The sequence below is a fragment of the Theobroma cacao genome, chromosome 9, assembly GCF_000208745.1.
Source record: "Theobroma cacao cultivar B97-61/B2 chromosome 9, Criollo_cocoa_genome_V2, whole genome shotgun sequence".
NCBI lineage: Eukaryota > Viridiplantae > Streptophyta > Magnoliopsida > Malvales > Malvaceae > Theobroma > Theobroma cacao.
The window spans coordinates 37,495,381-37,519,762 of NC_030858.1; the positions used below are offsets into that span (position 1 = coordinate 37,495,381).

The 24,382-nt window shown below is 36.3% G+C and overlaps 3 protein-coding genes across 5 annotated transcripts; all 3 read right to left on the bottom strand.

Annotated features, from left to right (window-relative positions):
- On the bottom strand, positions 4,146–8,949 carry LOC18590896 (putative cyclic nucleotide-gated ion channel 15). Its single transcript, XM_018128517.1, has 7 exons — positions 7,789–8,949; positions 7,072–7,630; positions 6,774–6,986; positions 6,137–6,429; positions 5,624–5,735; positions 5,094–5,330; positions 4,146–5,006 (listed from the first exon to the last, which is right to left on the bottom strand). The coding sequence occupies exons 1-7, from the start codon at positions 7,815–7,817 to the stop codon at positions 4,323–4,325; spliced, it is 2,127 nt and encodes a 708-aa protein (XP_017984006.1). The 5' UTR covers positions 7,818–8,949; the 3' UTR covers positions 4,146–4,322.
- LOC18590897 (exosome complex component RRP41-like) lies at positions 12,394–15,979 on the bottom strand. Its single transcript, XM_007016719.2, has 7 exons — positions 15,665–15,979; positions 14,708–14,786; positions 14,457–14,559; positions 14,193–14,313; positions 13,555–13,643; positions 12,884–13,033; positions 12,394–12,735 (listed from the first exon to the last, which is right to left on the bottom strand). The coding sequence occupies exons 1-7, from the start codon at positions 15,801–15,803 to the stop codon at positions 12,646–12,648; spliced, it is 771 nt and encodes a 256-aa protein (XP_007016781.2). The 5' UTR covers positions 15,804–15,979; the 3' UTR covers positions 12,394–12,645.
- Positions 17,353–22,915, bottom strand: LOC18590899 (receptor-like serine/threonine-protein kinase NCRK). Of its 3 annotated transcripts, none has more exons than XM_007016722.2 (11): positions 22,509–22,915; positions 21,616–21,672; positions 21,046–21,132; positions 20,651–20,770; positions 20,351–20,461; positions 19,777–20,058; positions 19,347–19,588; positions 18,963–19,259; positions 18,498–18,731; positions 18,138–18,365; positions 17,353–17,936 (listed from the first exon to the last, which is right to left on the bottom strand). In XM_007016722.2, exons 3-11 carry the CDS (start codon positions 21,113–21,115, stop codon positions 17,625–17,627), a joined length of 1,896 nt encoding a protein of 631 aa, XP_007016784.2. In that variant the 5' UTR covers positions 21,116–21,132; positions 21,616–21,672; positions 22,509–22,915; the 3' UTR covers positions 17,353–17,624. The 3 variants fall into 3 exon arrangements, with proteins under 3 accessions (XP_007016784.2, XP_017983159.1, XP_017983160.1); XM_018127670.1 differs by lacking the exon at positions 22,509–22,915 and adding an exon at positions 22,096–22,175; XM_018127671.1 differs by lacking the exons at positions 19,777–20,058; positions 22,509–22,915 and having other exon boundaries at positions 21,616–22,019.

Here is a 24,382-nt window from a genome sequence, read left to right on the forward strand (position 1 = left end):
GATGTGTTGTTCCTTCCTTGCTCCCTTGGAACTCGAAAGAAAGCTTTGTCTCCTCCTTGTTCATAGCCCTGACTAACCCTTTCATTCTCTAGAATCATCCTTCCTTGCTCCCTTGGAACTCGAAAGAAAGCTTTGTCTCCTCCTTGTTCATAGCCCTGACTAACCCTTTCATTCTCTAGAATCACCCCATGTTCATATGACTCCCTCCCAAAACTAATTGAGTCATGCAATCAAGATTAGAATTTATTGTTTATTAATTATAACGACACAGTAAAATTTTATAACAACCTCTCCGTAAATAAAAAAATAAAATTTAATTTGATTATATCTACTATGATATTATGATATTAAAATTTTGTATCTTATTTGACATTATGTACTTGATTAGATTTGACAAAACTCAATTCAAAAGGAGCTCTATAGCTGCTTGCTCACTCTCACATGCTGCTTAACATATCTTACCTAATGTGATATGCAGCAGTGAATCCCATGAGTATACAGTTACTGTTAACATAATATATATATATATATATATATATATATATATATGTATTTGTTAAAGATCCTAGAGCAATGAAAGGAGCTAGGCCGTTTTTAGGAATGGTTGGTTTAGTTTCCAATCATGAAAAATTGTAGCTTCTAATGACAGGGAATTCACTCTATATACCATAGTTTAAGAAACAATGCCAGTTTCATGAATGTTATACCATTGAACCTAACCTGAACCAGTCCCTTTATGGCTTATTCACTTGATTTTGATACTTGAATTAGAATGATGAAGGTCAAAACTTCCAACTGATAAAGAAATATTTTCTGTTCCATCGCCTTTTGTAAGGTTTCAGGATGGGATTGGGAGTTGGAATTTCGGTGGATTAAATTAAAGGCTAAGCTCTTTTGACAAACTATAAAGTAAAACCTATATATGAACTGCTTTTCCTGTCATTCAAAATTCAAATCCACAGACATATAAGTCGCAGCATACAATCCAGAATCTCTTTTGGGATCAAGGGAATTCGCTTGTTAATGAAAAAGAAGACTTTGGAACTGTGAATTCGAGGCAGTTGATCCCAATACCTTTTATAAATATGCCCTTGTGTTGTCACCTTTTGCTGTTAAGCTTAGGCCATTTGACTGCTAAACCTTCTGTAATCATGCCCTTTGTGTTATTAATTTCGATGCTTTGGACTTTGTTGAATTCCTCACATGGTTTCATGAGAGTGTGAGGCTTTCCACAAAAATTTTGAAAACCTTCGGATCAAGCTCTAGCCTGTCAAAAGAACTATTGCAGTTTTGATGGCAATGCATGACAAGCTAGCTTAGCTAGACAAGATTCAGAGTGTGTTTGACAGTATTTGCTGTATGGCAAAAGGGAAAATGGTGGGGAGGAATTGGCCAATCTAAGTGCAGTTCTATGGGGAACTGCAACCATTTGTGGGTCACCATTCACCCAATTTGTGTGGATTCCATGTTTCACCCTGTGATGAAAGTTGGAAATGGCTGCATTCGAGTTGAGTCAGAATCCCATGACGCCGAAATTATTTTCTCAGCTGCCAAAGGAAAAACGTTTATGGGATTGCCACTTGAGTTTGTTTGTCTGTCACTGGAACAAGAAATCGAACACTATCATTCCTTTTGTTGGGTGGATTGCTAGCTCCTTAGTTGCTCTTGTAATTATTCCTTCTTTTCTTGTATATCTCTTGACACTCTAGAAAAGAGAAAAATCAATAGGTAAAATTCCCATGCCCAATCAATTCAAACTTGTCATAAGAAAATTGAAAGTAAATAGCAATTTGAATAGAGATTGGAACAGGTTACATGTTGATCTTATACAGGTACCTGCAAATACTCAACCCGATAACATACAATTCAAATATCGCATATTCGAATTTGAAACCGATTCGGTCATATCAGATATTACTCTTAAATTTGAATGATAACAATATCATTTAACCATGTGAAAAAATTGAAAAAAAAAATCAAAAAAAGAAGTTTCCCACTTCCAAGGGAAAGAATAGAAAGAATTTTGTTTTGTTCAACCCAAATTTTCTAATTAACTCAATAATGCAATGATTACTACACTAATATCAACAAATGAACAAGTTGAAATCGAGTACCCTTGATAATAAATTCAAAAGAGGTTCGATTTTGAGTTTGGATTATTCAAGGAGGTTTATAGGCATAATTTTAATGAGAGGAGGATTAGGTCATCAACTCCCTTTTTAATCCATTTTTTCTTTTTTAATCTTTTTTAGAACTTCCTTCTTTGTCGGGCAGCTGATTGTCAATGGTCAAGGACATAATTAAGGGTGCCTGGAGAGATTTGTTCCAATGAATTTGGCTTTTTAATAACTCACATAGACCCATAGTTGTCTTATTTAAGGAACACCAAAGTGACCCAAAAGGTAAAATCCCTAGATAAGTACTTTCTTTACTATCATTTCTATTTCTTTTGTCCAACTTTTGCTTCATTGGAATGCTTAAGTTTCTAATCACTTTTGAAACATTCAATTGGCATGTTACTTTTGCCACTTCAAACTGAAGAAGCCGAAGGCCAGTAGTCAAAGTGGGTCCATGGCTAATGACTAAGCCCATACCAAAAGGAATTGCCCTTGGGTCCATGGTTTTCTTCCCTTTGGGTTGGTGTTGGCAGAGAGGAATATGGGACTCTGACCAACTCCCTTTGGGGTCCCAATTTGGTTCCATGTTTCAAACAGGTAAAATGCAAAGCAAAAATTCCCTACTTGAACATCTTTTTTTACAGTCTTCCTCTCTCATCCGCCAGTGTACCCAAAAAGAAAAATGTCCAGCAGCAATGATAACCCAAAAGCTTTCCACCATGTGAAAGGGAGGAACAAAAACCCAAAAGTAGATAATGTGTAGAACCAAATAAAAGTAATTATAACCATGTTCTTAGTCTTATGTCATGCTTTGAATTCATATGAAATTTTTTATCCGGGCAATTAACCCTTAAACGAGAAATGCAAAAACAACCATCTTACTTTAGTAATTAAAATGTAAAAAAGAAAAGAGGAAAATTAAAGAGAGAAAGAATGGCCCAATAAAACAATGAGAAATGGTTATGGTGATCCCATTTACTAGGGAAAGAAATTGCTGCTTTCAAAGGGTAAGAAAAGTTTACCCTAGTCAAAGAATATGGGCACCTAAAGTTTGATCATAATCATTGAGCTCTCACACTTTTCTTATCTGCATCTGTTTGTTGGTTTGCCTTTTGATTAACTGGATCAGCTTTTACAAATTCATATGTCAACTAAAGTGTGGAATGAGGAATTGAAATGTATGTACTGGGGGAACTTGGTTGAACCTTGGAGGGAGAAGTGTAACCTTTTTTTTTTTTTTTTGTTTCTTTTTGGGTTAAAAGTAGTCCGAATTTTCTGTCCTTTTCCTTACATTTTCTTTGGCTGGCTGCGTTTAGCTTTACACAAATTTCCAACATTTCTGTTAACTTTATCTACTGCTTTCCTTTTAAAATAAAATGATAATTTTATATTTATTTTTTTATTAAAAAAGTTAAAAAATAAAAGAATATATAATAAAAATATCAATCTGAATTTTATATATATATTGAACTTTTCAATTCTTTCTGACATTAATATTATGAAGCCGACATGTGGGCTTACTTATAATCAATTTATGAGCTCATTGCTACGCAAAGAGCTGGATGAGCTAAGTATGGTGCCACAAATCCAGTGAGACCGGCTCCCATCCCATTCAGCTGTGCATATGAACCACTTTCGAACCCAATGAATTTGGGCCTGTTTCCTTGGTCTTAGAAGTCGATCGAGATTGAATAGCCCGTATGCATTGATGGAAACACTCTTGTTCACTGTAAACGAATTCATCACATTATATGAATTACAGAAAGATTACATAAAAGAGACGAGAGAGCAACTTTTACTTTGATATCATGCTGAAATTTTAAAAGAGACGTCAATAGAGAAGTTCTTTTATCACCGTTTTAATACGAAAGCTTTTCCTGGCAATGCTAATTAATCATTGACTACCAGATAAAAAAACACTGTCTACTTAGAATGTTGCTGGGTATGTGAGCTGAAAGATGAAAACATGCTAACATTGAAGGATGTTCATCACTTAAATTGCATCATATTGGAGTAAGTTTGCAAAACTTGTGTAAAGAATTTCCACCTTGTATTCTCTATAGATAAATATTTTGAAACAAGAATTTCAATGTCCATTTTTCTGTTTACAGACTAGGAAAAGAAAACAAACAAAATTTACAGGCATTTGCTTCAGTGATACCTACACATGACTAGATCCCCCCCCGATTTGGGGAGTGTTACAATTCATTCCTCGTCGACAGAAAAATCTGGCTCTGCTGGTTTCCGCAAGGAGCTGACAACACCAGAATCAGATCCACAATGCAAATTAACACCTCTCCTATTGCTTGCTGCTAGCCTGGCTGCATACATAGCCAAGCCTGAACCAGGTGCGGACGTTGCTGGTGCAGGTTCAGCAGGAGCCATGAGGTTCTCCTTAGCTCTAAGTTCAGCTGCTTCTCTTCGTTTCTTAAACCGACGCCATGCTGCTTGTATGAAACAGGCAGCCCATGTTCTCCACTGGTGTGAGTAGAACCTGAATTTGTGTCTAAGTTGTTTACTGTGTAGTCTTCTAAACTGTGATGCCACGAACTTGAGATCTTCTGCTCTAAGAGCGAAGGCCTCTACTTCTGATATTGCTTTGACAGTGCGAGTTGAAGATGGAAGAATGACACTGGGACGAGGATCCAAGGCCCATGTCAGCAGTTCCTCGCCGCAGAAGTCTCCAGGGCCAATTCTGCAAGAGTTGAAGAATCCAGTGCGGCCGCCATTGGTAGTGTAAGAATCTAGGTGGCCTCGGATTATGAAGAGCATCTCATTGACAGGATCACCTTCACAGACTAGGAATGTGCCTTCGGTGCACAAGGCAGGCTTTAGCCTCTCACAGATTGCATCAAGCATCCTTTCATCCATTTGGTCAAACACCGGTACCTGTTGTGTTTAATAAATAAACGTTATACATCAAGCTTATTGTGGCAATTTATTGTAATCATAGATGTTGGGGGTTCGATGACTTACTCGTCGGACAAGGTCAAGACAGAGATGGCGTTTGATGTCTCTCCTGAGGTCCAAGGGAAGCCCTTTGAGTAGAGTTTCTTCGTCAACTCCCCTTGTAGCTAGCCACTTATACTGATCATATTTTCTTACAGATTGCCTTAACTCAGGAGGAAGCTGCCTGTGACGCATCCATTGTTCTGTATCAGTTCTCTTGATTCTCCATTCTTCCAACCGAACCGTGGTGGATTGAAGGTATGTCTGCCAGAGAAATATTAGATCAGAATTATAAATTACCAGCAATCTAAGAAGCCAAGTCATGACATCAGATTCCCTGGGGAACTCCAAGATCATGTGCAAAGACTTCACTTTGGTTAGTCTGAGATGTTGCCCCTCAGGACTTTGTGATGTGAGCCTTAAAGGTTTCGCCTCAGGAGGTTTGGCTTGAAGCTTTTCCCAGGGCTCTCCATCTTTTCTAAAACAAGCTAGATGCTTAAATTTTCAAAAACAGCAGAAGGAAGAATAGTTTCAGAGACATCAGTCGGGGGACTTACTTGCATATTCCCAATGAGCAGTGCGAAGAGAACCAGCCCAAGAGTTGCAATTATGATGGCAAAAATTATTTCTCCAGCATAAGTACTTGTGTCAAGATTTTGTCCCAAAGAACTGCACATAAGAGAGAGAGAATTAGAGTTTAAGCAAGTGAATGTATCTGTCTTCCCAATAGGAACAAAATCCTGTTTATTTGCAGAAATTTATGGCTACTTGGATCTTGCAAATGCAAATTTATAATATTTTATCAGCTATAAGGTTAGCTCGAAAAATGCCACAGCCATACGGCAGCTAGAAATACACTTTCAATTCTTTTAGAAGAGAGCTATTATCTTGATGCAATTATTGATATTTGATACATCAGAAAAAATAATCGATAAGATCAGGTCAAGCTGTTGCTGCTGAAAGAAATTTTCTTCTTTATTTATCAAAAAAAAAGAAAAATGGAAATCATCTAAAAAACAAACAAGGATAATTTAATATGAACATCGAGAAGTTCTGGGGAAACAACTTACCTCAAGTTCCTTAAACCCCACCAAAGGCAGTAAAAGTACTTGTTGAAGAATGGTGAGGCTGTGACATCCAATGTCAATGCATCACTATATATACCAAACTGATAGGAGGAGGATGTTGGACTGCATAGGGAAGTAATATTGCTGGACCTGAACCAGGTATCCCTGCCAGGGTCTTTAACCCTGTGGCAATCAAAATAGTTATACTGACAGGATGAATCCTCAAGATCACAGGCACTCCTCCAGCAGGCTTCTTGCCGCTCTATCGAAAGAAGGTACCAGCAAGCTCCTAAAACCTTTTCAAGAAAACTAGAAATAAGCACACTGATATTTTTGCCCAAGGTAACAGAGAAATGTGAACCGGTGAATATGTTATTATCAGACTAATTTCTACATGCCACACATTGGCATTTTATTGCCATTCAGGCATATTAATAACTTTGTCAAGGGGTAATGGAGAAAGCAATAAATATGAAAGAAACATTAGAAAATGATACCAGGGATCAAAATTCTTGCTGTTCTGACATTTTTTCCCCTCATTTTCTAGTTTAGATATGGTTAGTTCAGTGCAAGAATATAGTGCAACTAATCATAGTTGATCCCAGGAATTTTCAGAAGAATGTTAACAAAATTAACTTACATGGCTTGCCAGCATGTAGAGCATCAGGTTGTAGGCAGCGCCTGCCCATGCTGTTTCTGTCACGACACCAGTGGCGTTGACAATTTGTGATGAGAGTGGAAATATAAGAAAAAGTCTTGGAAGGTACTGAAAAATGATTATGAACCGAAGCACGTTTTTGGTGTTTGTCGTTGTTGAACCCTTAAGATTGGGAATGACGATCCAAATCAAAACCTGGAACAAGATGAAACAAATTAATCCCATAATTCAACACATCCTGAGAAGACCAAATACCAGTTTTCCATCATGACATGTATACCTGAGGAAGGGGAAGGGCAGCAATTAAATCTATCCAGAAACTCTTCTGCAGGTACCTGGAAGCAATCTTTCTGGAGTCTATAACAAGCTCTCCTCTCCCAAATACACGAGAAGGAGGTGCAACATAAGCTGTCCGAAAACGAATGAAAATCTGAATTATGTAGAAGGCATCAGCCAATGATCTAACGATGGTCAGGATAACTTCCAGCGGTATTCCTATATCTATGCAGACTGCCTTCGAAACTACTGGCAAATAAAAGAAGAGAGGATCCACAAACAAAGAAACTAAGCATGCTACTAGAAAAATCTTGTTCCATCGGCGAATGATAGGTCCTCGAGGATCCAAAATCTTCTTCTTCACTCTCTCGAAGTCCTCAGAGAAAAATCTTGACAGTACTTTGGTTTTTAAGGATCTTCCTGTCCTACTACTAGGCAACTCCTTCTCAGGCCTCCTGGTGCTAGACTCCGATATTTGCGTTCCGTTGATATGGTATTTCAGCTTTATCATACCATCTCCATTGATTGTTGGGAGCTTTGCTAATTCAAGATCATCTTGAAATCTGGAAAGCGTAAAATGAAGCCACCACTAATCAATGATTGTTTCATTTACTAGTTTGAACTCTATGTAAAACCAGAGCTAATGGGAGTGTAAATGATCAAATTGAAATCATGGAAGAAATCTTAACAGAGACATTAAAGAAAAAAGATGGATACAAACCTTACAGATCTTGATTTGTCAAACCCCATGGTTTTCTTCCAATGTTGTTGCAGTTGTTTTCAGTTATCGGATTTGATCTGCAGAAGGACAAGAAGGAAAGGCAAACGAAGTTTACACACAGGCCGGCTGAAGAACAAACTGTTTATAGATATCAGCTGGTCATGAAACAACTGAAGTTGACCAGGAAAGTCGCAAGAGCTCAAAGCCACGAGAGTAGAAAAGGCCCTTCAATGGCTTCTCGAACCAGGAATCATGTGACCATATGGCATAAGAGATAACTCAACTTGAACATGAAGCAGTTGTAAAGACCATTCCCCCCTTTTTAGGCCAAAAGGGCTGCTCAAAACATGTGACCAATTTCTTTATTTAAGTCTTCAGACTTCCTTTCAAACCACTAAAGAAAAATTTTTAATTTTCCTTCCACAATATCAGTATCATCAGTTGCATCAGAAAACATATCACACCATTTTGATACCCTTTCCTTTTAAGCAAGAAAAAGAAAAAGAAGCCGCAAAAGAATGGCTTGAAAGCCTTGGATTCAGTATTCACACCATTTCAGAAATTTGGACAGCAAGATTCTAAGAGGAAATATGGAAGATAATTAAAACTCTGACCATGTCAACAAAACAAAACCATGTGGCTAATCTTTTCTTGATTTATTGATATTTTGAAGGAAGTTTTCAGCATCTTGGAAAGAGAATAAAGTCAATAAAACAAAGGTAAATGAGAATATGATTCTAAACAGACACGGCTTTTTAGGTCCTTATATTCTGATTCCAACATACAGGGAATAGCTAGCATTGCCACCAAAGACTAGAGAAACTGATATAGAGCTTACAATCATAGGGGCCAAACCATGTCAAAATATCCTGAAAACTTCAGTTCCCAACTGATCTGATGGTGATCTCTAGGAATGAAAAAGAAACCCCAGAAACCCTTTTCCTATTTCCCATAAAAATCATTTAAGAAATGAACTGGAAAGAAGCTGGAAATGGAAAGTTTAAACAACACTTTCCATGGTTAGAAGAACGAAGAGATACCCTTCTCGTTATGCTCGCCTGTAATTAATGGGGTTCGTACATTAACAAGTTTAGTGACTTAAAAACCAAAGATTTCCCGAGAAAGTGACAGGAAGAGTTCCTACTATGCTTATTTAAAACCTGCAAATTTATTGTCAAAAACTTGGGAAAAAAAAAATCATAATAGTTTATTTAATAAGCAAATTATTAATGGGCAGAGAAAGACAGAGACACAGAACCATATGAGTTTGTCCAAAGGGCTCTAAAACAAAAGGAGAGAGACAGAAATAGAGAAAGGAGACGGTCATTTGTTTCTATGTTTGTAAGATCCGAGGAGTTGACTACGTTGTTAGACACGCGTGCCTATGGAATCTTGACACGTGTCTGCCCAGTGATGTACGGTAAGTTTACAACGTGCAACATGTTTGGGTAATAGAAGTTTCTTCTTTTTTTTTAATTTTTTTATTTTAATTCTGACAATAATTTTATTTTTTTATGAACTAAATTTCAATAAAATTGTTAAAAAAACCTATACACTCGTTACTCACGTGAAATGTATTAATTAATGGTTGAAATTGAGCCGTAAGAGTATTGAACGGATTAGTCAAAATTTTTGGATTCATGAACCTTAATAAACTCCAGATTTTTTAGTTTCATTTTTTACGATAATTACAAAATAAATAAAAATAAAGTTAAGAAATTATACAACACTGTAAAATTAATAATATTAAACTATTTCAACAAACATGATTAAAAACATTAGAAAAATTAAATGCCAGTTATACTTAATTACGTATATGTTTATAATCCTCAATTGGTTAATCCGATTAATTGAAAAGAAAATCAAATTAAAATCTATCAAATTAATCGATTCAATCTTATTCATTTTTAAAATAATCAAAAAATTAAATTAAATTAAGTCATTTTAGTCGAATTTATTCGATTTTAACTCAAAAAATACGATCACTTTCAAAAAACAATTGCTGGAAATGCCACTTCGGACATGTAACTTTGTCAAAGGAATTGAAAGCTTGCTAATGACATCAAAGAATCAGTAGGAAGAAATCTTTAGAAGGGAAGGATGAAAAAGAAAGGGTTTCATGGGCCTAACAGGATTGACTTTTGCCCCTCTGTGTGGCTCAGACATGGTCCTCGTTTACTTTTTAACCTTTTTATAACTGGCAGCACGATATAAGTACAGCAAGTTTCCTTTGTTTCCTATCTGGGGTTCTGGTTATGGCCCCCAAAAGAAAATTAACTTATCAATCATTACTGTAATAGATTTGTACTTCAGCGCATGAGCCTTTTCTTTCTTCCCTCCCTTGTCACCATCAAAAGGACTTGAAAATTTTGAGGCCTGGAATCCCAATCCCAACTAGCAACGACTACATTTTCCTTCTCTTTTTTTCATCTACAAATTCATAGATTTTTTTTCTTTCCAGGATGTAATCCGAAGAAAGGTTCAGAATCTTGGGTGATGAAAAATATCCATTGAAACCATCTTTTCAAAATGTTTCTGTGCTCAAATTCTACCAAGTTTTCAAGTAAAATGAAAGATTCATGTTGTTTATGATACAGGTCTACTTCAAGGTTTTTACAAAAACTATTTAAAAATAATGTTTTTTTTTAGTAAAATTTTATGAACTTGATCATATAATTATAACGACCCAAGTTCAAGTGTATTGACTCAAACTACTATGTGGGATGAGATTATATATTGTAATAACTTAAATTCAAATATCATTTATTCAATAATTTTTCAAGTTTAAATTACGTAACTTTTAACTTGTTTAAAATATTTTTTCTTTCTTTCTTTGATTTTCATCTTAAATAATGATTTATTCATTCTCGATCAGATCCATTATTTATTTGGATCAGCTTTACCCCACATCATCTTGAGAATTTAATGAAGCTGAAGGAAGGAACAAGTCACCATCCAAGTTCACAGGTCGAAACAGGGTTTTTTGTTGTGGAAAGGGTTTGGTCTCCAGCTCGACCTTATCTTCCTGTCCTGCACTAATCCTGTTTGTGACGGTGCAGACATTTTCCCATAAATTTCAAACACAACTGTTGTTTCCTTGCCTTTGTTCCTCTAGAAAACTAAATCCTGCCATTTCAATCAGTTCTTCTCATTGCCAGCTGAAGCTCACCAACCATCTTATTTTTCTTCTTTTTTTAACCATCATGAGGATTACTTTGGAAAAGCTAATTAATTCTACTTTATTAGATCTAATCCGACAGGCAAGAGAGATCTCGCCCCTGTACCAGCTTGATTTCATTTAAACATCTTGCATCCTAATTCTGAACATCAGATTTTTTTTTATCAACCTTACTATAAAAACTGCTGCACATATAAAAACAAAAAAAGGTACAATAGGGTATAACTTATCTTAACTGGTAAAGTTTTGCGTCAAGAATCTGAAAACTGAACACAATAATTGAGTTCAAACTCTTTTTTCAAAAGATTAATCTGATACAGTATGCAGCACATATGGTTATAAGTTATTCAAAGTCTCTTTACTTGTTCGATATGAAATTGAAACATTTTATTTATTTATTTTTGAAATGCTTGACGTGATATTGTGTATATATATAAATTTGTAGAAGACATAATTAACTGGCAGGATGAGGCCAGCTCAATGTTTCAATGATGGTGTAGCAGCAGGGGAGAGCCCTGCTCCTGGAAATTAAATTCATGGTCGTTTATATCTTTTGAAGCTGGTGGCAAGTGATTTAAACCATGAGAGGCCACATTATGGAAGCCACAAAGATCTTTAAATGCTATACATGGATCAATGCATGACCCACACTTCTTTACATCTGACATACCAATGCTATGATTTCCTATACGCATCTGAGATAGTTGTGACATTAACTTGATGAAAGTTTCACACGTTTGCTCTCACATTTTCTTTTTCTACATGCATGAAATGGATTGCTTATTTGTGTTAAATATATGGACAGTTCGGATGGTGACATGCTAACTGATTGTCAGACATCTCATTATTGATTTTCATGTCCCCTATACATACCCAACTTGATACATATAGTAATTAAGGATGAATATTCGATTAATAGTTGAAAAATCCAAATAAACCATATCGATTTGATCAAATTCAATGCAAAACCGTACTGATTTATTCAATTTCAATCAATATCGATCAATTTATTCGATTAGAAATAATTAATGCTCACCCGATGGGAATTTTGATCTTTTATGGGGAATATGATTTGAATGTGATTTCATGCATCCAAGCTTTCAAGGATGTGTACATGGCTATTAATTTCTTTACACCCCAACCAGCTGCAATCTATGTTCTACTGGGCCTGAAACTGGGATCAGAAACTCAAGAACCAGATGCTGGGACACCATTCACTGTCAGTATTCTGGCGATTGCTGTCATATGACCAGTTGCCAGGGCCTGTATTTGGCCCAAACAAAACAAAAGGAATCACACATGCAACCATTTTAATTTCTGAATAATGAAATCAAGCTTTACATATAAGCTAATTAATCTATTCAGCTTTACTGCACTCCACTTAAAGATTGATGGTTTGCCAGCAACTCCCTTGAGAGAATAGAAGCTAAACCAACAGCAAAATTCATTTACAATTTCTGATTCAAATCTAATAAAAGACAATCTGCTGCTTAAAACTTCTCATATTGATTGATTTTTAGTGGAACTAGGAATCAATGTAAATAACATTTGAAATGTGGGGAAATAAACTCGACTCGATTACAAAATTCTCAGAAAGTCTGCATAATACACTGAAGAAAAGGTTGAAAGGAGAAAGAGAGAGAGTTTGTGTTGTAAAAACAAAAAGTAAGAGGCCCTTTTTACTCTTGTGAAGCAGACGTAGCTTCCTTCAAGCATGACCTCATGACTTTACCAAGCTTACCACAAGCATCAAGGCAAAGCTGCATTGCCTGTATATGGAAGCAATATTAGAGCTGTTGGCACCACAGCTATAGCATTTTTGCTTTGCAGAATTGGTTGCCCAAATTTTCCACAAAATATTGATGGAGCTAACGTACAAGCCAAAAGGAGAAATATGTATTATATCAAAAGGCATACCTCATTAATATCTGGGGTTGACCATTCTCCTGTAAATATTAATTGAGTGACCTCATAACGAGAAGGCATACATGTAAGCATTAAGCTTCCATCTTGGTAGCTTTCCTCTTCGAGAATAGGATCAATCACGAGATTTTTCCCTAGACAGGACTAGCAACCAAATTTATGCATCAGCGCAGGAAGTAACATAGAGAAACATATGTGAAAAAAGCGAGCTCTTTAGAGTGGAAATCACAAGGCAGTCTACATCAGTCTTCCAGGTTAAAAAGGACAAATCCATTCTACCATGGGTAAGGAGAATGGCATCAAGTTCATGCAGCAAAGGACAAGCTTCTGCATATTGATGCTGCTGTTAATTTTCCAATTTGTAGCAATTCATCATCAATCCCACTTTCCTTGTTACAAAATTTTTAACCACCTACTACATCAAGCACAAGATCAAATTTGTTGACATATAACTGATATACTGGCACTAGGACAGCATCAATAATAGCATGGTTGTAATAATTACTACTGCAGATAGCTAGGGAAGTGCATAACAAAGCAGCCAAAGTGAACTGAAGCAAAGTAAAATGAGCACAAACGAGCAGGAAAGAGTTGCTCAAATTTATATGTGCATGAAGATCATAATGCCTAATGCTCAAGTGCAAAACATGAGCAAAGACACTTACCACAGAAACTGCAGCAACAAGGTCATACATCATGATCCCTGCATCTGCAAGGGCAAGACTAGCACATGATATCACTACAGGAAGATCACCTGCAACCAATGTTACGAACTTATCAACAAATGGCAATACAAGAGTTTAGGACATATCCATAGCTTACAAGAATTTTCATCATGATTATAAAAATGAACTTTTGACACTATACAATCACCTAAATTATTCACTAAAATGACCATGATTTGAAACATAACTAATTGTAGTAAATTGGGAACCAAATTGCGAGAGAGGGTACAAGAAGGATCAAAAGAATAGACAGGTTAGGAAATGTGAGAAAATGTGGAAAATTTGATTAAGAAACTTACAGCAGAGTGTGGATAAAATCTATTAATAAACTAATTCACATAGCATAAAAAACTGAACATTACTTCTCTCATGGTAGTGGATCCTCAGTTACAACCAAGTTTGGAAAGCGAAAAATAAGCAAATTATTCAGGCTAATTTCAGTATCTGTTTAGAATGAAATGCTAGCCACATCCTAGCATCACAGCAGAAAAGAAAAAGCCACTGAAAAAAGAATATGTATAAGAACAAATAACAAGCCAACTGAAGCCTAATTACTAAATATTGATACAAGCACTTACTGCCCCCAGATTCCAACACCAATGCAAAAACATCCACGGTGGTCTTGGGGAATGTTTCCAACATTATTGCACCTTCCAAAGCTTTATGAAGCATTGAGGAAAACTCTTTGTGGTCTGATCCCTAAGAAAAAGGAGATCCAAGAAATAGAATCAATTTAATGGGAGAAAAGAACTAAAAAGGAGATTAAAAGATTAGATCAAATAAGTTATGGAAAATAATTAATGGCACCTCAAAAAATTTACACTTCAAATCATCTGACATACCTGTCCTCGAACTGGAGTGGCAAAAGTTGTATAGCTGACATTACAATTTAACCGCCCAATATCACTGTACATCATTGCTTTCTTGCTTTCTCTTGGTCCAAATCTAAATTGTTAAAGACCAATGACATGTGAATATGCAGAATAATCACCAGAAACCTATCAGTATTTGAAACAAAATTTTTCTAAAGAAAGCATATGGCTGTAAAATTCCAACCAAAAAGAATATGAGAATTTTAACACAGATGACTCACACAGACACAATGACCTTGGTATTTCCAAACTCAGCATAAGCAGATCCAGAAGCAGAATTTACAGCACCTGTCCTGAAAACTGCAAATCACCAACATTTGAGCATTCATTTCAATTCAGCAAATCAGAATCCAAGAAACACCAATACAAAGAAGGATATGGAGAATGAGCCATAACTTTTCTATAAGAATCCATCTTTCTTACGTTCCAGAAGCCTAAAAACTATAAGAAAATTGATACTTTGTGGTAGAAGCAGGAATTGATTATACCATGGCATGACAACTGAACAAGAATGGAAACCTCATACTCTCTTTTGTCATAAGAATGAACACTCAAATTTTAAATAAGGATAAGAAAGGAGACACGGGAACCAAAGATAGAGCATACTGGCACAAGTAAAACTTGAAGAAGCAAAACCACTTAAACTCCTGGACTATTGGCCAAACAGAACACGCAGCTGAAACAAACTTAAACAGAGAAATGCTTACAAACATCCAACGAAGTATGAAAAACAACCAAACAAAATTACGTATTGGGCTTATTTAACTCATCAAGACATCAAACAGCACCAATCTACCAAAGACATTTAATATAAAGTTTCATATTATACCATATCCAGTATGAGATTATGAACAAAGACAAGCCTTTAATGATGTCACTAAAAGCAAATAAACTTACGCATACCCCAGGTGATGAATCACACTAACATACAGAGAGACACACAGAAGAAAAAGGGAAACTTTTTTTCTAGGATGATTATCAAAGAGTCGAGACAGCTTGCCAACATCTAAATAAACCGCCAAAGTTTTCAGCTTTACTTGCAAAACATGATCAAAAAGTAAAATCAAAAGCCAAATTACCTATATCCATGATCAGATTAAACCCAAAAAGGAAAAAAGGAAGAAAAAGAACACCCATAAATAAAAGCTAAACAAAGACAAAGAACAGAAGAAGCTTACATGCGGGTCGGCACTGATGGAAGCCGCGGCCATCTGGTCGAACCCAATCGAGATCGTTGCCTTTGAAAATGGGTGGTCGGGTTTTCTGAGTCAGAGACGGGGAATACGTTGTCGGAGCTGAACCGGGTTTTGCGTCCATGCTTTTTCTGCTTCTGGTTTCTCCTCCTTCTCCGTTTTGGTTTCAGTCACAAGCTCTGCTCTATTTTCAAGTTGGTCCAGGTTTCATTGTTCGTGCTGCCAGGTCAAGACGGTACGCTTCGAAAGGGCAAAAATTAAATACTCCCTCTAAACGATATCGTTGGAGTGATATTTGAGTACCCGACTTTAATGACGCAATCACCCTTGCACTACCCTGTGTTTGGTTGCGGAGAAAATGAGAGAAAAAGGTTGATTTTTAATGGATTATGCATTATAGAATTACTACTATTAATCTCAGAGTGAAAGTTAAGAGTCCTCACTTATACCTCATTTGATAGAAGTTATGTTTTTACCTTATCAATTAAAATTTATTTAAAAGTTTAAATTAATTTATTTTTTTAAAATTACGTAATTTAAATCTAAAAAATTATTGAATCAAAAATATTTGGATACCATCAAATCGATATATCAAGAACAATTAAGATAAGGAGATCCAATAAGAAGAGATACTTTAACCAAGTCAAAGGGTTATTTCCTTTGAATATTTATATATCATGGATGAACATAAAGTGGGAATTGATTTACAGGATTTGGCAAACTGTAATCTCAGCAGATACATGAGAATGAGAACAAAAGACAACAAGAAGAATCAGTTCCAATAAGTTTCAATCCTGATCAATACACAATTAGAAGAAGACAAAAGGAAACCAAGGGTGCTTCCAAGTCATGTAAACTTGCTTAAAAATAGGCAAACAGAAGGGAAAAATCAATCAACTCTTCTACAATTCCTTAAAGCAATGCAGCTCTAGGGAGGAGGAGGCCCGGGCTCGAAGAGTGGAGGGCAGCAGCTTCTAAATACACCACAGCAGCACAGCAACCACAAGCTGCAAACAGATAGGGAAGCCAAGAAAATGAGAAAGGCTGTTTTGTTTCTTCCTGCAGAAGTAAAATGCAGTACTGGGGAGAGAACAGCTTACCAAGATTCCCAAAACCCTCCATCCTGAGGAGGAGCCGAAGCTAGCAGCGGTGTACTTGGAGGCGGAGGTGGATCCATTGCTGACCCTGGAATGTTGAGAATGGTGATAAGACCTTGGGAAGAAGGCTTAAATGGTGAGTTTATTATATATGTTGATGGAATTCTACCATCCTTTCTCAAAGTCATATACCAACTACCGTTCAAAGGGAGACTCCAAGTCTGCAAAAACGAGACACCCAACTAACACATGAACAAAGTTACTCTAACTGCTCTGAGACTTGCCAGACATCCGAAATCTAAGGCAGTTAACAAGGAAGAGCATTGCTGTATAAAGCTGCTGCACTGGACCTTCTAGATGAGAAAATAATTGAAAAATGAACCCAAACATGATGGCATTCATGATTGTTCTGTCAACTTGTATTTGGTTCAAGGATTTTTTGGGTGCAATGGATCGTGTGAGACAAGTTAAAAATTCGATATTGAATGTTTGATGACGGCTACTTAAAAGTAGAACTGATTCTCCTGCAATGGCCATTACATCCATACTGAAAAAGATTGCCTATCATCTACAGACTTCAGTTGATTTGATTTTTTTTATTAATTTTGTATAAATTTTCTGTACAAATGCATGAAACGCGATAAAGGAAAAACTATGACCTAGTACTAACACAACCTGTGTGTGGCCTATTCTTCAAGACAACCCCCCACAACAAACAAAAAATCAAATGGATATTTTCTCAAAAACCTACTCCCTATATGATGTTCCTTTCTTAGAGTACACAGCAGAAACCAACCAAAGCAAACTTGTGCAAAATGTGTTAATCCTGTCAGTTGGATGGGTTCTTCTCAGGGGGACTTAACATTTGCCATGCGGAATGATTCAAACCGAGGCTCTGTTAAGTCTACTGCTTCATCATCATTGACACGCCAACTCCTAGCATTGGAACTCAAAAGGATCAGCCTCTCCATACACTCAGCAGGAAGGGGACCTATTTCTTTGCCGATAATTTCAATACCATCTGTACTTAATGGCGGTGAGCTCTCAGCTGAACTAATAGACGCAGCTGGCATATGCTCCTCTGTATCATATAAAGCCTCAATTACGCTTTGATGTCTCTCTACAAGAGCTTCATTCTTCACGTTATGGGCTGATGACATCTGCACAAGAAAACAGGCAAGATTATTGGGCTCATTAATAGGTTAGAAGACATGGCAACCCTCATATTATTAGATGTATTCATCTTGATTTTAATTAATGAGGCCAGTTGTTTCCATTAGGAGTATGGTACTATAAACCATGTAACTATCATAGAGCAAAGATGGACAAGCATCGACTTCTGAACAGGTTTAAAGCATTACCTGGAAAAAATTTACAGGGATATTCATTCTTTTAGATTTATCTGGTGCAATAGTTGAGAGGATTTGCACAACCTCACTCATTGTTGGTCGAGCGTCAGGGTCTAACAGCAAGCACTCCTTTGCTAGGTAAGCCATTATCTGCATCTCTTCTTCTGGAAAATTCCCTTTTAAACGTGGGTCAGGTAACTCTGAGGTCACTCGCTTACTATCCTGTAAACGAGGGGTAGCCTGAATGGGACAAAGTGCAGACAAATAGTTTAAGCATCACAACCAACATCCAGAAATTTAGCGTTGCATAAAAGAAGAAGAGGCAATGGAAGAGAGCTGCTTAAAAAACTACCATGAAAATATCTATTTTACCCATATAACAAGACTTTCTTCTTTATTGTTTGATTCCTGGATGGGTTGCCGACCAGTGATCAGTTCCAGAAGAACTACGCCGAAACTGAATACATCTGACATAAGTGAGGCTTTTCCAACAATTGCATATTCAGGGGCAAAATAGCCAAAAGTGCCTTGCATTCTTGCTGGAGAACTGGAACAGCTGGGAACTCCATCAGCTCTTACATGTTTGGCCAAACCAAGATCAGTTATCTGCACATGTTCACTATTTATGTTAGAAACCAATATGTACACAAATGTGTGCGAAATTAATGTATGTTAGCATCACATTTCAAGTTCAAACTCAATATATATTTATTTGTCATCTAATTTTCTCAAGACATTGTCTAAAATATATTTTTGTAAACATTATACTTGGTTCTTTTCCTCTTTCCATCTGGAGCTTAATATTTGTAATAGAAGTCTAATAGTAATCACTCTTACTTTAGCTCTCCAGTTGTTGTCCAGAAGAATATTTGTGGATTTTACATCTCTATGCAATATTCTAGGAGCAGCCGCTTCATGAAGATATTCCAAGCCCCTTGCAGCACCAATAGCAATACCAACACGAGTTTCCCAGGTCATGTTCTCCCCCAAATTCCCATCCAAACAATCCCTCAAATTACCATTAGGCATGTATTCAAATACCAGTAGCCTCTCAGCATGTTTCCCGCTGAATTCTGAACAGTAGCCAAGCAAGGGCACCACATGACAGTGATGTAGCCTTGACAACAGCTCGACCTAAGCAAAACAACACTGTAAAATACCTTATAGTGTTTTGGAGAACAACATAAAATCTCTTGTTTAAAAGCCAAGTTGAGATTGTACCTCTGTTGAAAAGATGGAATCTACATCAGGGCCTCCTTGAAGTTTAAGTCGCTTGACTGCAACAATTCTTCCATCCTTAAGCTGGCCCCGGTACACAAAGCTACTTCCTCCAAGTCCTATAAGGTTGGAATTGGAGAACTTATTGGTTGCATTTTCCAGTTCAGAGTAGGCGAACTGGCAAATTGTTCCAAGTATAGTCCCTTTTTTTCCCCGACAAAGGAATGAAGCCTTTTGAAAGCATCCTGAAAATAGAGAAGACGTCATGCTTTATATATCCCAAACCAAGTTCAGAACGAAGAATGCAGTATGCAAGGTTCAGAAACATAAAAAAACCCAGAGAGCTAGCAGGGCAAGAAATGGTTAAGAGTTTGTATTACAATTAAAAGCAAATCAAAGAAAGGGAAGTTATAACATGTTACAGCTTATATACCCGCAACAGGTTTAGTAGGGAAGCTGACGTTAACTATAGTTTCTGACACCAAAGAAGTCTTATGACTTATCAAGTTGGTAGCACTATTGCAACTTGTTTCTTTATCTGATGAGAATATTGGTGGTTGGATAGGGCACTTCGCGCACTTGTCCTTTCGACAGAAATAGCATGTTACTGAAGCAAGAAATGCCAGTGTTGTGAGAATGACAGAGAGTAATAGAATAATCACAACAACTCTGTTAGAGTAGTGATTTCTTGAAGCTGGTGCCTGAGGAAGAGATCCTGTCAATTCAATTAAGTGCCACTGAATAAGCTCCTAATCTTTATCTGAATACTGGCCAATTACTTTGAATAACAAACCATAGTATCAAAGATGAAAGATTAAATATATATTAATTACTTGATAAAATTAAAAAAGAAAATGGAAACATTCATGTTCACTGGTTATCTAGAATTTGTTTTAAAAGCTCCTTCCATCAAACCAGGCAATCTTCTGGTTCATGGTGCATACAGGCAGCTGAGCTATTGAATTCTTCAGAAATATGCATTTACATTGGGAGTTGGAAGAAAGTACCAGCAGTGCAGTTGCAGGCGGTAAAACACGTAGTATCATGATTGTTGACTGCTACTTTAGGCAATCCATCAGTAGCACATAAACATGTCCACCTATCTCCACTTGGTTCAACTGCCACATATGATGTCACAGAATTTGGTGTTTTAGATACAAAAAGTTGGTGATAGTTCCACAAAAATGCTAGATAATAGTAGTTAAATAATAGTAAGAGCGACTTCTGTCAATCACTGGCACCAGCAGAATTATATAAAAAGAAGCTCGAAGATTCAAAATTATCATACCACAATAATATCAGCATACCTGGACTGCAATCACAGGATCTTGAACAGTTAGATTTAAGAACAGAGGTCTGGTTTCCCTGATTTAAGGAAGAGCATGTGCATGTCCAGTTGTTTACGCCTGATGTATTAGAAAGTTCATCTGCCATCAAATGATTACAAGGAAATTGAGATAAGTGGCAATTATGTAGGTAGCAAACAAACAATGAGAAGCATTTACAAGTCTTCATGCCTGAGAAAGCTTAAAAGACAGGTGAAGAAAGTAAACTTTTGGGGTTGCCAAAGCTAGACCTTAAGCTAGAGAAATATCAGGCAAATGTACACACAGAACCCAGGATTCCCAATGGTAATATGGGATGTATAAAGAAAAGACGAAGAAGAGACCAGATTTAAAGAGAGAAGTATATTCATACTAACCGCAAAGACCATGCTGAAACCAAATCAAGCTAATGACAAAAGCAAGAGAAACTTCCACCTCGAGCTTCATTTCTTCCAATTTGAGCACTGAAGTGGAAAAAAATCTTGTTATCTCTGTGTTATAATTCCAAAATGAATGCCTTGTACTGCTTCAACAAAGTATAAGATTGACAACAGAAGTGAAAGCAATCTAATTGAAAACAGAGGATGGGTGGGTACAAAAGACATGGGCAAAATTGCTAAAAGCTATCTACCTATATATCAAAAGCTAAAACAAGCTAAATTGCTTTGCAGCAAAGACATGGGCAGATTTTCCAGAAATCTTGAATTCACAAAACCATGGTAAAAGGAAAAAATTGCTCTAGTTATTCGAGTCTGAGGTGAACCAAATGCTAGACTCCAGCTTCATTCATTTTGATTATGTAGTTCTACCTATATATCAAGTGATCAAAATGGATATGCCTGAAACATCTCAGAAGCATAATAACATGAAATAATAAAATCAATAACCGGATAAAACAACTATAATATTCAATTTGAAAAGAAACAACCTCTAAATCATATACAAACCTTCATTAGTGGCCACGCACAACTGTTCAAATTTCCCTGATCTTAAATGCCTCGACTCTGCAGAAAACAAATGACAACCCAAAGTTTGAAAATTGATGTGACAAAGAAAAAGGGGTAAGAATTTAATCAAATGATTCTGCAACTATGGATATGGCAAGATTGGTTCAGAGATTGAAAGATCATGTGTGATAGAGCATTTGGAATCTCAGACTAAGCAAAACTGAGGATGCCTCTAAATTCATGCCCAGACTCTAGATGAGATGGCCAGACCATCAAAAAATGGAAAGTTAATATAGCATGATAGGTATTGCCCAATTCTGGTTGGCCAACAAACATCTTAGGCTGCCAATTCTAATTCTTTCAACCCTTTCCCAAGGTAGTCAAGCAAGCAAGCAAGGAACAAGTAATACCATGTTACACACTCAATGCCAATATTCTATACCAAAATTTCTATAACAAACTTCACAAAATATTAATTACTAGTATCTGTCTACAGTCCCCAGAGACAGCCTCCAATCATAAGTGTCCAAAAAGCAAAAAACATATAAGGTCTAGCTAAATTGAAACAGTTATTAGAGTATAGTTACTTCAAATATTAAATATATACACATGGTCTACAGGGCACAAATTGGTTTTCAAAATAATGGCACCGGAGGCCTTACTCCCCAACTCCAGCTGCAACTGCATTTAATGGTGTAGAATGGACACCTACCTAGCTAGCAAAACCTAATTATGAATCTTGTTCCCAGAACTTCCAAGATGAAACCAACATGCTAATTCATCAACATTGTTAGAAGTAAACTTGCTTTTAGACAGAGAGGATACCACCATACGTAAGAGAAAGAAAAAAAAACACAGAATAAATAAGCTGGATATATTGTTTAAGTTCAAACCTGAGTGTTAAACTGGACAGCATAACCTCCTGAGGAAGCTCAGAAGAATGGATAATTCATTGCTCTTAAATGCTTGAATACCAACCACATTTCAGTAGTTATTAAGTTGAAAAAAGAAAAAGGAGTTTGCAATGAAGAAGAAACATGTAACAGCACATTTAAAAAGAAATAGACAGAGACTGATAAGGTTTTGAATATGCAGAAGCATTCAGAAACTGGAATAGAAACAGAAAAACAAACCCATCAACCACCTCTCTGAAAGCTACCCATTTGCCAACACGAAAATGACTTCTCAACCATTTTCCTTCAGGATTAATGGGTTCTTTGTAAAAATTGATAAAGTTAGACAAAGTTCAGAGCTTTTGCCAATTTGGCAACGGTTAAAAAAAGATAAGAACGAGAACGAACATGGCTTAGCTTCAAAGACATATACTGCTACTGTCTGCTACTGCATACGTTGGGGACTGTTCAAAGCCAGATATAAAGTGGTTGTTTCTACGTGGAGGTCCCATTTCTTGTCTTGTGTCGTTGTCCGGATTTTGGGGGGGATGAAGGGGCCTAAGTTGATATGGACCGTTGATCAAAGGATGCCAATCATTCTGATCACGTGGTTGGATTTATAGGCAATCTAAACATCATTAAACTAATAATACCAATTGATTAGAATTACTAAAAAGAAGCAAAAGCTATATAAAAAGAGAAGTCAGAACAAATCACGAAAATTTGGCTCACCTAAACCAATCTTCTTTGGGAATAAACAATTGCTTTATGTCACTCTTTGTTTCCTTTTCCTTTCGCAGTCTTCATTCATGATTTCAATGGTCTACATACATATACATTATTATTTAATCACAAAATATTATTTTACAAATATATAAAGATAAATATCTAATGATTCTCACATGAGAATTCTTGATGTATAAATTTATTTATTAATGAGATTATAGGTATGATTCGTCCATAATTACAAAATTTATATGGACGGTGAATTAAATATAAATTCGTAATTTTTAATTAAGATTTCAATTAAACTAATTTGGTTGGAATTTCGTGTTTTATGTAGGTAAAGACAAATGGAAGGTGAAATTAATTGGAGCTAATATCTTTGCACTGAACACGAGGTGGCGCCTTTTTTTGTAGTAATATTATAGTTTTTCACGTGGTAATCACATGCAAAGGTGGGGCCATGTGATTATATTTTTCCCAGTCTAATTGACTCCTGACCGTAGGCTGTGGATCAGAGGGCTGGTGATAGATTGGTCAATTAATCAAAACGGGTATGATGTTGATGATTTTCATGATTGGAATTAGATATGGTGGGTGATCAACTTACATCATCCCAAAATAATTGTTTAAACTTCCATTTTATTGGCTTTGTTTCTTTCAAATGTTCTTATTTTGTAATGAATATTTCTTTATTTCTCGTACGAGTGTACGTATGCATATATATATATATATATATATATATATATATATATAATACAATTATTTCGATCTCTAAATATTTGTCTGTCTTCAATTTTTACGAAAATTTAAAATAAAAGTAAAATTACCTCAAAACTAGATGAAACTCATCTCAATGGGCAACTTGGCATCAATTCTCTTGTTAATTTATTGCAATCTTGGTTATCCATGTGGATATTGCTGATTTTCTTCTTAAACCAGTCTGGAATTTGGCTGTGCCAACATGGTAGGAAGTCACTTGACAGAAGCCATCATTAACTCTTGTGGGGTATTCCATGGCAGCTCCAATTAAAGGAGGAAAAAGCAACACGAGAACACGTTGTCACACTTTTCTTGGTTTGAAGATATTTTATGGGGAATTTTTTATTCCTTGAGACCAATCATGTAAATTTGATGATATTTTCTTCCTC